At 41.2% G+C, this 14737-nt stretch overlaps 1 protein-coding gene across 2 annotated transcripts in view; it reads right to left on the minus strand.

Annotated features, from left to right (window-relative positions):
• Window positions 1-14737, minus strand: part of galnt18b (UDP-N-acetyl-alpha-D-galactosamine:polypeptide N-acetylgalactosaminyltransferase 18b) — a 73074-nt gene that overhangs the window by 12358 nt on the left and 45979 nt on the right. For both annotated transcript variants that reach the window (XM_084062974.1, XM_084062975.1), the window contains exons 7-8: window positions 1978-2163; window positions 241-378 (exon numbers count right to left, since the gene is read on the minus strand). In XM_084062974.1, coding sequence (XP_083919100.1) covers window positions 241-378; window positions 1978-2163 — 324 coding nt within the window. The remainder of the gene's footprint in view (window positions 1-240; window positions 379-1977; window positions 2164-14737) is intronic.

The following is a 14737-nucleotide window of genomic DNA, read 5'->3' on the forward strand; positions in this document are numbered from 1 at the left end:
GTTTGTATTTTAAAACAAAATGGCAGACGCCAGAGAGTTAAATATGACGTTTATTTGTGCACCGTATTTAAGTAATTTGCGATATCTGCCCTGGGCAACTTTTGTTTTACGAAGCCTAAAAGCCAAACAGAAATGTACTTTATTATTCATGATGTTCCAATGTTCAATGCCAAAAAATATAATTGGATCGTTAATCGCAATTATTTAGTAAAATGTCATGATTGTGACAGCCATACTTACGACTCCATATGCAATGGTGTCAGTGTACATCCTCATCTCAGGGTAGATGTTCACCAGGTACCACCGGAACGTCTTACAATGCAGCCTCTTCCTCAGTGCCTTCCTGTCAGACACATCCCCAATATCTATCCCTGCGTCCTACACGCACGCACGCACGCACGCACGCACGCACGCACGCACACACACACACACACACACACACACACACACACACACACACACACACACACACACACACACACACACACACACACACACACACACACACACACACACACACACACACACACACACACACAGTACAGAAATCAGATTAACTGTGGTTTGTGGAGAAAGGAATCCGATAAGCCACAACAAGCTTTCCTTGTGATAGCACAAGCCATTGAAGAATACTGTGCAACCATTTACAGTGTCTTGCGCATTGTGTATTGTGTACCGTGCACGTAGCTAACCCTTAACAGGCTTTTTCCCTGACCTGACTTTAACACCATCTGTCACTGGCTCTCGCTCTTCACACAGCCAACGTGACGCTCCGGAGCAGCCTTCTGTTGCAGTCTGACCTTACTTGTTTACTTGCATTCATTTTGAAATGATTTTAATTGCTGCTTGCTCTTGCGAATGTGAATGCTAAATTTGACCTGATAGTTTTGGTGTCAAAGACAAAGTGGCAAATTTAGAGGAACTGCAATACTATTAAGTGACTAATTATTGTTTATTGAACAAAAAAGCAACAGCTATGCTTTTAAATAAAAGGGGCTGATGTTAAAACAGTGAATTCCTGTAACTAAAGCTGGAGCTAAATCCTATCCTTTTTGAGAAGGTAGGTAGGTACTTTATTCACAGACCAAGAACAGACAAAGAATGCCTTATTATTGACAAAAGGACTTACATGTATGTGCTCATCCATTCATACAGTAGCAGGAATTTACATATTGACAGATATTATGCAGAACATGGAAATAAACAAAGGAACAGTAAGCCTTTGCCAAATGCAATATTTAACATGAGATTAGTTACTCTCGTTGTTTATTTTTACCGGTGCAAACTAATCCATTATCTCTCATAACAATACCCATATGCTCAGATTACAGTGGGATAATAACCTTTTTATCATTATTGCTGTAAAAATAGAATCTCAGACTATATAAACACAGCGAGTAACAATAATATCATTCAGTTATGTAATGAAACAGGGCAATACTCTGGTAGACAACTCTAGAATTGTGAATTGTTGGAGCTATCACTGTGTTTTAGTTATTTCTCTGAACCCCTCATGGGCCCCAGTAAATTACAGCAAGAGTGAACTTTATTGTTTTAATCATCTACTTATGAGATGCTTAATAACTACTCTCATAAGGCTGATGCAACAACCTCATAAAAGTTGAATTCAAGTTATTCCACAAAGTAATAATTTATTGATATTCATAAATCAAATGAAGCAAAAATAATAAATGTTCTGATTGAATGGAAGACATCTGGTTGCTCTTAATCCTGCCAACAACAAAATTAGACGCATATGCAAAACAATGTGGATAATTTGAATAGAACATACTTTTCTGAGAGCAGGGTCAAATACATTTTCAGTTTTAAGTTTCATGTACCGTATATTGATAAGTACCTCTGGGTGTAGCTTCTTATCACTGCCATGTTTTCTCTACTTATCTGCAGTATCTTATCTGATCTACAGTAGCTACTTGGTAAGAAAGCAATGTCCTGATGTAAGGCTACACCACTCACCTCCAGAGGTATGTTCCAGGCCATGTAAACATGGCTTTTGAACTCATCCATCCAGACTTCAGCAACTCTTAGGGCATTCCGCCGCACGTGAGAAGTTAGGTCTTCTGTGTAAGGTTTATGGGCACGCTCTATATGAGCGATCCTGGCACAGGGCAGGACCTCAACACTGCCCCCACACTGCCACACCTAGCATTTCAAAAAGAGATGAACATCAAAAGAGATGGTTAAGGGTAAAAAAGTAAAAAGAAAAAAGAAACAACAACTACAGAACCATGTGAAAACATTTCCTTGATCTTAACAGATTTTTTTATACTGCTCAGAAATTCTTTCACATTTCACATTTCACAGATTCACAGGTTCACAGTTCACATTCAGCGCCAAGGCAATGGGGGCCATTACACAAAACATTCCTTAATATTTATTCCTTTTATGAAGTTTCAATGTCAATGATTTCATCAACTTTCAATGTCAATGCTTTCATCAATTTTCAATGTGGGGATGTTTTGTTTAAAAAAGAAAGATGGAGAACTGTTTTGTTTACTCCTTCAATAAAAAAAAATCTATTAAAAAAAATCAATGGCAATGCTTTTATCAACTTTCTTCCAGCTCAATTTGTTTATGTATTTTTTTATTGACAGAAAAAAAGTGCCAAGTTCTCCCTGGCTTTATTTTCTATATGCCATCCTCAAAAATGCTGAGTAGTTCAAACAGTTTTGAGATAATTGGGGCATCCCAGAAGACTCAGAAACTGGTTGAGGGATGCTGAGGTGGACACCTTGACCTCAGTGCTCCCACTACAACAGCCGCAGTGCTGACTAAACATCACAATCATACGGTCTTTAGGATTTTTCTGCAAATATCAAAATATCTGGTACAGCCAATGAGGGCAACATCAGGACAAGAAATCCTGCAGTATGAGCCCAGTTTCATATTGCCTATCAAGTTAATTCAGAGCAGAATTCAGTCTTATATGCCATTTTTTAATTCTGTCCAGATTTCAGTAACCACAAAGTAACTATCTAATATGAATATGATGATAATAACATATGAACTGTATGTCCTCAAACATGAGTTCAACCAGAAAAAATAAATAAATAGAAGAAATTATGAAATTGTATTAATTTCTTCTTATTTAACATTGTAATTAGGGGATTCTCCCTTAACTGCCCAATCTGATTTTGAAGGGGGTCCTACAATACATAAATAATAATAATGATAGTAAACAATCCAACAACACCAATGAACATACAGTAATAACAAGGACATACACATATGGCCACAGACAGCTATTTGCTGGTTGGACCAAGCTCTGTGTCTATAAGAGCCTATGAAATGCCACATACGTACAGTATGATGTCTGGCCAGCAGAGAAAAGCAATAAAACACAATTGTACAATACACCCTTGATTTTGAAGGTCCTGGTTGAGCCTAATTGGACATGGAAAATCAAGAGCTACCACACTGAACCCAAACATTTGCTACTTTATTTGCTACAGACAGGCTAATAAACCTTTTGTGTCCTCATTTGTTCATTTGTTGTATCTCACCATTGGCAAGCAGGTAAGATATATTTCCAGCCCTGCTGATGAGAGAACCATGGTTTGCAGAAAATCTCAAACACATGCACTCATCATAACACATGTCAACGCAGCAAGATGGCACTGGTGATATGATGAAATGGAATGTGTTTTTTATGGGACACATAAGGCCCCTTGATCAAGGTATGAGAAATGTTTGAATATCTTAATGTCATTGGCAGTCCAGGTGCATTCCTTCATTTCGGCAGCGTAACCAACTGTGAATGGAGTTTTTTTTTGTTTGCATCATTCCACACAGCTAGAGTTGTGCAGGAATGGTTCCATGAACATGACAGTGAAATCAATTCCCAGTCTCATCTGAATTCATCTGGGCATCTGTGGGATAAACTGTAATCAGGCGCTCAAAGTAGAGTTCCACTAACAGGCAAAAATACATCTAAAATGCAAAGGAAAAAAAGGAAAAAAATAACCTATTATGCAGTGGAAGAAACCAATAACTTAGTTGTAACTCTGTTGTCAAGTACTGTATATTGATGAGTTAAATGAGTTTAAATCACTTCCAGGTTCAACGCACACGCCTGTGCATGTGAACTCAGCTTGTGTTGAACCCAACATGCCAGGCGCATTCGTTGCTTGTGCATGAGAGGGTTTGCACTACAAGCGATTTAAAAAGTAAAATATTCAATACAATATAAATATTCAATATAAATATGAATATTAAAAAAAAGCGGTGTTTGTGAAGTAATGACGATACGATACACTTGGGATTCTACTATGAGAGCTGTGTTGGAGTTCATAAGCAGATGTTCAATACTAGGTTCGGTGTGCGTATAGTTGTGCTGTTGTTAATCATGAACCCCTATTTTTCTTCCAGTTCATCAAGTATTCTCTTTGTTTTTGGATTCTTCTTTCACTGTGAAGGCAACACAAACAAAATATCTCCATGAATTCAAGGCTTCTCGAGGTGAGTAATTGATAGAAATAAAGTAATTTTGGTGCTTAAAGGACCATTTCAACTATCTTCATTTAATTGGTTTCTCACTAATGTTCATTCTCATATGGTACGATTTTTGTCTACTCGGTCTGTGTCTCCGAGGAGGACTGTGGATGGTTCAGAAACCCGCCTAAACCTGTAAACGTTTTTCCACTTTCATTATTGTGGGTCCTTCATGACTATATATTGTGTTAGCTGAGCACCCACAGCCAAGGAAGGCACACAGAGGAAGCACACCTGCTCCAGCTTTAAATCCCAGACTTCCCTTTCCTTGGCTACATCAACCAGCTCTGGCTGCGGATCCCGAGGCGTTACCAGGCCAGCAGGGAGATGTAATCCTCCACCTGGTCCTTAGTCCGCCGCGTGGCCTCCTTCCAGCTGGGCATACCAGGAAAACCTCCCTAGGGAGGTGACCAAGAGGCATCCTTACTAGATGCCCGAACCACCTCAACTGGCTCCTTTCTACACAAAGGGGCAGCGGCTCTACTCCGAGTCTCTCCCGAATGAATGAGCTTAAGGGAGATATGAATGAGCTTAAGGGAGATACATGTACCAGCCACCCTTCTGAGAAGCCACTTGCAGGCCTGCCTATCCACGATCTTGTTCTTTCGGTTATGACCCACATTTCATGACCATAGTTGTGAGTACAGTAGTAACGAAGACACATCTAGAGCTTTGCCTTCTGGCTCAGCTCTCTTTTTGTCACAATGGTGGGGTGCAGTGAATGTGATACCACTCCTGCTGCTCCGATTCTCCAGCTGATCTCCCCCTCACTCGTGAACAAGACCCTGAGCTACTTGGGACTCCTTCGTCTGGTGTATGGATTCCTGCTACGAACCATGGCTTAAGATTTAGAGATGCTGATCCTCATACCAGCCGCTTCACACTCGGCTGTGAACCGATCTAGTAGGAGCTGGAGGTCACAGGCCCATGATGCCATCAGGACCACATCATCTGTGAAAAGCAATCCTCAGCCCACCGAACTGTAAACCCTCTCCTCCACGACTGTGCCTCGAAATCCTGTGCATGAATATCACAAACAGGATAGGTGACAATGCAGAGCCCTGGCAGAGGACAACCCCCCTTGGAGAATGAGTCGGACTTACTGCCGTGCCAAGGACACAGACACAGTTCTCGCTTTGAACGTACAGAAATGGCCCTCTGTAGGCCCCTCCTCATCCCATACTTCTGCAGCACTTTCCACAGTATCTCCCGACTCCCGGGTAGTGGTGGATAATAACAAAGTACATTATTTACTTGAGTACTAGGCCTATACTTAAGTAAATTGTTTGAGTATCTGTACCATTTTTGGATACTTAGAACTTTCAAATATTGTACTTTGGCTCACAACGAGTCCATCCTAACTTCACATAGTAACTGTAATAATGTTACCCAAACGAAAGATAATCGATTATATTTGTTGATCACGAAAGTAACCATACTGCATCATTAATAAATGTGTGACCCCCGACATTGGTTGTCTGTGTCTCAAACGTGACAAAACACATCTATTCAGTGACACAGGCTGTTAAAGGTAGCCACTAGCCAGATATGAAGTCCAGCAGACAGAGTAGAACCTCTTCCCTCTCAAGTAAAACTAGACATAAAAAAAATAGTAACTAAGAAACTAGTAACTAAAGCTGTCAAAAAATAATTGTCATGGTAAAGTCCCTGCCCACCACCACGGAGGTTGTGGGTTCATATCCACCGGGGTGCATCCGGCTTTGTCTGGCGTCTATGCGAACACAATTGGCCCTTGTTAAGGGAGGGAAGCCGGGCGGGGAGGGTGATATTGGTCATTGCACGTACTCCTACAGGCTGGGGCGGCACTTGTCAGCAGGGAGTGTTGGGCGGGAGGAGTAGTCCTCCCGGTGGGGGCTCCTCACTGGCAGGTGAGTCAGTAGGATACAACAGCAGTGACTACACAGAAATGTGCGTGGGGAGGAATTAGTTGGCATAGCGACTAAATTGGGGAGAAAAAGAGGATTCAAAATAAATTGGCTACTCTAAATAAAATAAAATAAAATAATAATTGTAGTTGAGTAAAAAGTACAACATTTGCCTCTGAGATGTAGTGGCGTAATAAAAATATCAAGAAATGGAAAAACTCAAGTAAAGTAAAAGTACCTTTAAATTGTACTTAAGTAAATGCTGCTGACACTGAATGTGAGGTTTCAGATAAGGTATGTGAGATATCAGTGGTGCGGTAATGACTGTCTCAAGTGACAACCATTTTAATGGCACTGACTGCACTGTAAAATCCCAAGTCATACATAACCCTGAGAGTGTACAAATGGACCTGAAAGGGTCCAGTTACTAACATTCAGGAGTTTACAGTGTACTGTATTCAAAGCCTCTGCAAGGATTAGTGCCTGTAAGGGCCCATGGAAAGCCACATAATGAGGTCTTTAATAAATTCTGTCCAGCAAAGGAAAATAAAACAAACAACTACACACACACACACACACACACACACACACACACACACACATACACACACACACACACACACACACACACACACACACACACACACACACACACGCGCACACGCACACATGCACACGCACACATGCACACATGCACACATGCACACACGCACAATATATGATATACCTTTGATTTTTGAATGTCCCCATTGTGTATTAATTAGAGTTGGAAAAACAGGAGCTATCCAACATCTATCCAACAACAAGAGCATTGTCTCATGTGGGCTCAAGCATTGCTGTGTGTAAAGGTCATTACACACCTGGGGCGTTTTTTGTGTGCAATTAATTCACACCAAAATATATATTTTTTCAAAATATTGTTTGTGCCACGAGTACATCCACACAGAATGCAAATATTGCGCAGGGATAACGCGTACACATTTACCCCGAATAAAGGCATCAACTTATATATGAATAGTTTTGATGTGAAATACTATATTTTGTATAATGTGTAAAGACATTTAGGGTTGTATTATAAATAACTAGTAACACTGAGGTTAGCATTGTTGGAGTGGTTGAATTGGCCCTAGAAATGAACGTCATTGTTTTGAATCTCAGAGATAACACAACTATTACAGTATAATATATATGTACATATGAAGGAACAGCCTTTTTTTAATAAGCAGTATGCTTGTGAGTCACTGTGATTTACTGGAAATTCTTGCTTTATTCTGGTGTTTCTGTGAATCAAACCTTTTCTGCTTTCATCTTTGTGCACTGCTCTAAAAGATCTCCTAGCCTGCAGCGCATCCTTTCCTGTCTTCCCATAGGCCAACTGGTTTAGAAATAACTCATTATTTCCCAATGCATTCATTCCAAATCTCCGTGGTATTTACGAATGATAAACCAATCACATCAAAGCACTGAGCTTTTGGTGAGGCAACACTCAGTCAATACTATTGCTTCTTCCACTGCTGCCCAGAGCACAGATTTAAGGCTGTGCTGGCATCTGCGCATGAAGACTATATTTTGCACTTGCTCTCTGCCAAGAAAAGAGAATACCTGGCCCATCCCACATGCAGAAACTCTGTGCCAATTACTGAGAATCCTAAATTAACTCATATTGGAGGCCAGGTACTGTACGATTCATGACAATATCTAACCCCCTACCACTCCCACACACACACACACACACACACACACACACACACACACACACACACACACACACACACACACACACACACACACACACACACACACACACACACACACACACACACACACACACCTGCTGTATGTCAGTGCAGCTTAACCACTTAAGACTATAAGTGGTTAAAGGGGTACTGTGCAAGTGCCAAAATACAGATTTTTAGCAATCTTTGCTGGTCACTACCGTCATTGCAGGTCTTTAACGGATTCCTGCACTACCCAGAATTCCATTTGCTTTCACCGGAAGGCGGAAGCGTTTCAAAAAGCGTGAATTACGTGAATAAATGATTGTGAAAAACAAACACAAAAATAACCTTTAATTGTACATTACAGAAAACATTGATAGGTTTCACCTCTCTCATGAAGAAGAGTAACTTGTGTTTTTTCTTTCAAGTCAAAGTCTCTACAAATCGATTTCAAACACCTACACTTGAAATGGACAAAAACAAAGCAAATGGGAGACTAAACCTGCAGGACACTGTTTACTTTTTAGGAGAAGATAATTAAAATGCAGCAGAGCAAAGGCGTGCATTGACATTAGCATAATGGAAGAGGCAAGACACCCGCTGAGGTCAAAAGAATGGAAATGGAGCATCATGAGGAGTTCATGCATGCTTAGCCATGATTGCAGAAATTAGTTATACATGTTTAACTAACAACACTTTACATTGTCAAATGTATTGGTTCAATACATGCATGGTTGTTGTTTTTTTGTGTGTTTTTGTGGATTTTATTTTATTGATTGATTGATTGATTGATTGATTGACTGCGTGAGTGATTTCTTTTTCTTTTGAATGTATTATTATTTATTTATTTAATTTCTTTTTTTTGGGTGGGGGGGTACTTGTCACTGTACTTTTGCACATAAGTGACCTCAGAATTTAACCCATCCTAACTATTACGAGCAGTGGGATGGTCCATTAATATGTCACACCAGGAGCAATTAGGGGTTGAGTGTCTTGCTCAGGGAGAGTAAAGCAGTGACCTTATGACTACCAGATGGCCTCTCTACCCACCCAGCTATGGTTGGGTGGGTTTGTTTGTCATGTAAATTTACCAACTTCACTGTTAAATTTACATGTCATGAAGGCGGAGCCATTTGAAGTCAGCGGGGTCAGCCGTCTGAGTAGTCATGTGGATTGATTTTTTGGATGGTTCTCAACCCCCAGGGGGTTCCCACATGATTTTGGGAGGGTCTCCAGATGACAGTAAAGTGACCTACAAACTATACTATAAAAACTGGTGAAACATTGGCCAAATTGTCAAATAATATAATTGTAGAAAAGGCTTTCAAATCATACAGGTTCATTGGATAGGTCGCTATAGTTACGCGATACTAGGTCCGACCATGTCACTGAATGCTTGGTATTCCATATATGGATCAAACTGACATATCTAAGTCCCGACATCACGGCATCCATCTTTGGGCATATTGGGACTCCATATATGGATATGACATCACCAGGATGACACACGCACCGTCAACGATATAAAGGCAAGGGAATCTCAGAGTTGGATCAGATCCCAGGATGACCCCCAGCTGATCCATGTAGCCTACCAGCAATGGTATCTGGCCTTACAACCCAGGTCCATCGGCGATACCCAGAGGCATCAACTACGTACCTCTAGCTGGCCTTACAACCCACATAATCACGTCCCACATATTCGTTCCTACTGATTCTCCTTCTCCCTCTACCGCCAAGGGGCATATCGGTTTAATTCCTGCTTGGATACCATCACAGCGGGTCTTGGGTCAGGTCTCAACAACCAGCCGAGTATTTGGTCTTTTATAATAAGAAAAATCACACCCAGTGTGAAGTGGGCGGTGTGTGGTCATCACAACATGACTCACTTAAAAAAAACACAAATGTGTTTTTAAATATGGTTATTTTTAGGGGTTGTGGCCTGAAAAGGTTGAGAACCACTGCTTTAGATGAGATAATGTCAAGGTTAGTTTGTGTTGTTGTTGGGTAAATAAAGGCATGGTTGGTTGGTTTGATGATCAGTGTTGAGAGCTGGTTCCATGGGACTAAACAAACAAAACAGTGGTAATTGCAGGTGTTCATAACGATGAAACAGCCACTCTCTCCTTCTTCCTCTGACTAAGAAAAACTTGGGTTTTTACATAGGAGACTAATTCCAAATGACATAAGGGATACTTGCATCACACCCTGTGTATTGGCATAATGTCTCAATGAATCATTCCAGCTTAAAAAAGTATTGAACTTAGCAGAGCTCTGCCAGAGATGGGTGAGAAAGCATTTAAAATCTCTGCAGGCAATAGCCTGAAGAAATGAATTGAGCTCAGGAAAGAGTTTCACTGAGTACAAAGCCTTCGATAGGGCTACGGAAGATAAATCTTTTGAGGGTGATATTTCTTTGAAAAAGTTGCTGAACTTCCGTCACTCTCTTCTCTCTCTCTCTCTTTTCTTTTCTTATCTATTTTGGTATAGTGATTGAATCACATATTTCAGCTGCTTTTGTTTGAGTTTCCAGGGTACAGCTACCTTCCTTGATTGATATAAATATAAAATGATTGGATAGGAACAAACACAGATCCATTATTTATGTCAGAACAGAGACTTCGGCTCAAAAGACAAATACGGAGTAGCCCATCAATGCAGCCTCAGTGGAAGATAAAACTATGTAGCTATCTACTTCTCTTTAAAGTGGAGCTCTTGCGAGTGCTTTTATGGGATGAAACAAAACATTTATGATAATAATAATAATAATTAAAAAAAAAGCAAAAACACTTTTTAATTTAGGTGAAAGGATCGTTAAAATGCACCACGAGAAGGGACTGCATTGAAATTAGCATCATGTCAGGGGACACAATTTTCCTTTTCGCATTCGCTTTCATGATGGAAGCAATCATTAGAGCAGACAGCTTTGTGTCCTCTCTATATGATGACCATGACTGCTGACTCACCATAACAGCAAAAAACAAAAGCTGCAGTTAAAGTTGACTAAACCTATAGAAGTCTAGGATGAAAGCCATGTATAGGGTTCGTATTCTAATGGATGATTTAAGCAGTCACACCTAGCCAGAGACACTAATTAGACTAATCGATGCACACCTGATGAATCAACACACAATCTCCCACAGGGAAAGCATTGGTGGGGAAAGTTTGCACTGAATGCCAGAAAAGGGTTTGGTCTGATGACAGCATAGGTTCTTAGATCAAAGTTCTTTATTTCCAAGTAACAACAACACACTGTATGCCAGTCTAAGTTGTAACCGTACCGAAGTTAGCAACGTGGAAATAAGAAGATACAAGACTTGTTATGACTGAGACATGTAATTTGTTTACCTAAGGCTAAGCACTTCTGCAATGGCCACGCCCCAGAAGAATTTAATTGGATAGCGTTTTATTGTTTAGTGCTGCCCACCCCAGAAGAGACCATCTATGAGTGGACCAACAGCAGTTTCCATTTAGCCTACTTTCATTGTCGAGTACTATGCACAGTTAAAAAATAATTATAGCTGTTGTCGACTCAACATTGACAAAGGCACCTTTAATTTCATTATCTATATATACAATTTGAATCATGCGCCATGTCGGTTGTCCGTATGCGACGCCAGTGTGACGGTGTGACGTAATCTGACATCACGATGACAACGCCAGTGTGACGTAATCTCACGACAGCATGACATCACATGACATCACATCCTACCTATAAATTCTAGGATGCCGTCAGATCGCACCAGTTCGACGGCTTCCATAGTGGGTTTTGGTCATTGGAGAGGTGATGCACGTCACCTCTTTCTGAAGTGGGTACTTTCAAAGCCTGCCGTGGATTTAGGAGAGCACAAAACTCTCTCTCACACTGTGAGGTGCCTGTAAGGTGGCACTGCAAAGTGAACGACGCGTCACGCTAGACGTTCGGGCCGCGTAGCGGCCCGAACTTCTAGTCAAATACAATTGTGTCTAAATTTGTACCAAATGTCACGCTTGTATCACCATTTGAACGATTCTCCCTAAATATGTCTGTCATCTGCTACACTATGGGTGCTCTGAAACATCAATTTGGCTGGCCTGCCTTCGAGGATGAAGCCAGGGAACAACTTTCCACCACATGGAGAGGAGAAAAGGAGAGATTACTGTAGGAGCCTGTGCCATCCATTATATTGGGACCTCCACTTGCGCCTGGTCCTGTGGGCACACAGAACGGCAATGCAGGAGTCTACGAGTTGAATCCCAATGGCTCTCCTGTCTGGAAGAGAACTATGGAGTGGACTCCGGTGGACTTTGTGTTTGGGCCAGCACTTGAGCCAGAACTAAGGGGGAGGCTGGGCTGGACTACTTTTCGCAGCTATAAGAGAAACTAACAGGCATGCAAACAGCCCCAAACAGCAAACAGGTGAAAAAGGTGACAACATGTTGTTTTCTTTCGGGTCAGGTGTCACACAATTGCCCTATTTGGGTTCAAAAAGGTGACTGTAGCTGAAAAGTGACACTTTTGCATGTCTGAACTAAGTTATGCACACAAACTGACCCGGGGAGTTCTTGTTGAAGCTGGGGGCCACCAGAAACAGGCTTATGAGTCTTGATATAGGGGAGAGGACTTTATTTTGGGTGACTGACCCCTCCCGATAGAAAGTGGTCTCACCAAAGCTGGCCCATGTACTGTACTGGTCAAGTTGTCTGACACACTCAGCTCCATGAGTTTGTGCTGGGGTACAAGGGGTAGTAGAATTTAGAGCCATGCACCATCCACAACTCCGGCTGTACAGTATTTCATAGTTACAGTATATAGTTACATGTTACATGGACTAATGGACTTCACTATTCAATCTCCACATTAACCCTGGTGTCCCTATTTTGGGCAAATCTTCCAAAACGTCAATTTTGTCTCTCAAATTTTAATTTCTTTATAAAAAAACGAAAACAAAATAGCAGATCTACAAGCTCGGCTATTTTCGCTAGTTTTCGTATGATGAAGTATAAACAGTAGGGCTTAAGTGGTTAATGTACTTAATGATGTAAGGTGGGATAAATAGCTGAATGGGCCATTTGAAGCATTATCAGTTGTAATGAGCTAGAGTCTAACCGAATTTCCCTCGGGATCAATAAAGGTCTATCTAAAGCAAGCAATCAGTGCCAATTTCGCTACTAAGTCTTCTAGAGGTTAAAATGGGGCTGTAATGCATCAATTTAATGGAAGCTATCAATTTAATTTAATCTTGAAATTACAGTAAAATCTCATCGCAGTTAGGAAATAGTGCTAGATTCTCTCTGGATAACCTTGTTTATACATGGTGTAAAAGTATTCAAGAAGAACTGAAACCGTTTGTGTGCTTGTTACTGCCTTCAGGCGTATGCATGCATGCGTGCCTGCGTGTGTGATATTGGTCAAGGTAACAAATACAGCCTTCTCCAAACAGGACATACCTTGAAGTGGTGTGTGTGTGTGTGTGTGTGTGTGTGTGTGTGTGTGTGTGTGTGTGTGTGTGTGTGTGTGTGTGTGTGTGTGTGTGTGTGTGTGTGTGTGTGTGTGTGTGTGTGTGTGTGTGTTTCTACTCAGGGTGTTCTATCAGCTCTGATAGAGAATCAATTTGCTTCAAGGTCTTTTCAGGTGAACACAAGTAGAATGAAAGCCTGCTGCATTCCCCTCAGCTCATATAGATTCATATTCTACTATATGGACTCAAAACACATTTCCCTCACATAAGTGGGTGCCTAGGGTTTGTGTTTGTCTGTCAATCTGTTCAAAGCAACCAAAAACATGATAAACTCACTATTTCGAATGAAGCATAAACTGAACTAGCCAGCTCAGTGGCTTTGTGGTCAGAGTGTCCACCCTGAGACTGGGAGGACGGGGTTCAATCCCAGGCAGGGTCACACCAAATACTATAAAAATGGTATCCAATGCCTCCCTGCTTGGCATCGGACCAACACAAATAATCTACTCATTCATAATTTATTTGTTCATTTATGGCAAGTTTACTATGACTTTGACTGAGATACTATTTAACAACACAATGTATGAAATTCTGAAAAATAGTGAAATGTTCGTCAGGAGCACAACCACATCCCAGTAAATTGTATGAATTTATCATTTGACATTTGAACAACCTCAATTATCATTCATTCCACCGTGGATCTCTCAATTTGAAGTGCTGGCCCAGACAACCTTGAATTTTGTTATAATTTGGCGTAAAGAAAAATGTGGGTTGGGGGTCCTTGACATGAAAAAGTTTGAGAACCACTGATAAAGTGTCACTTGCACGGCTCCACGTTTACAGGTGATATTATGCACCATAATAATGTTATTCTTTCTCTGCCCTTTGTCTAATCGGCTTTGCATTCCTAAGTCTGACTGCAGGCTTTGATAAACATCAGCACTGCCCTGTGTTGGCCTTGACGCTGAGATTCTCTGCTCTGCTATGGTTTCAGCCAGAGGGTGTCCAGGCAGGTGGTCTTGAGACATGACCAGTATGCTGCAGGGAGGCAGGAAATCTGCAGCACTGCTAATCTGGTCCCAGGGGTCTCTCTCTCGCTTCCAGTGTTGCAGTTGTCAGCTCAGTGTGTGTCCCCCTCTGTTTCATCATGCCTCACAGCCAGATCCAATACTGGACTCCACAG

The sequence above is a fragment of the Gymnoscopelus microlampas genome (assembly GCF_963454915.1).
Source record: "Gymnoscopelus microlampas genome assembly, chromosome: 1".
In the NCBI taxonomy this organism is placed as follows: domain Eukaryota; kingdom Metazoa; phylum Chordata; class Actinopteri; order Myctophiformes; family Myctophidae; genus Gymnoscopelus; species Gymnoscopelus microlampas.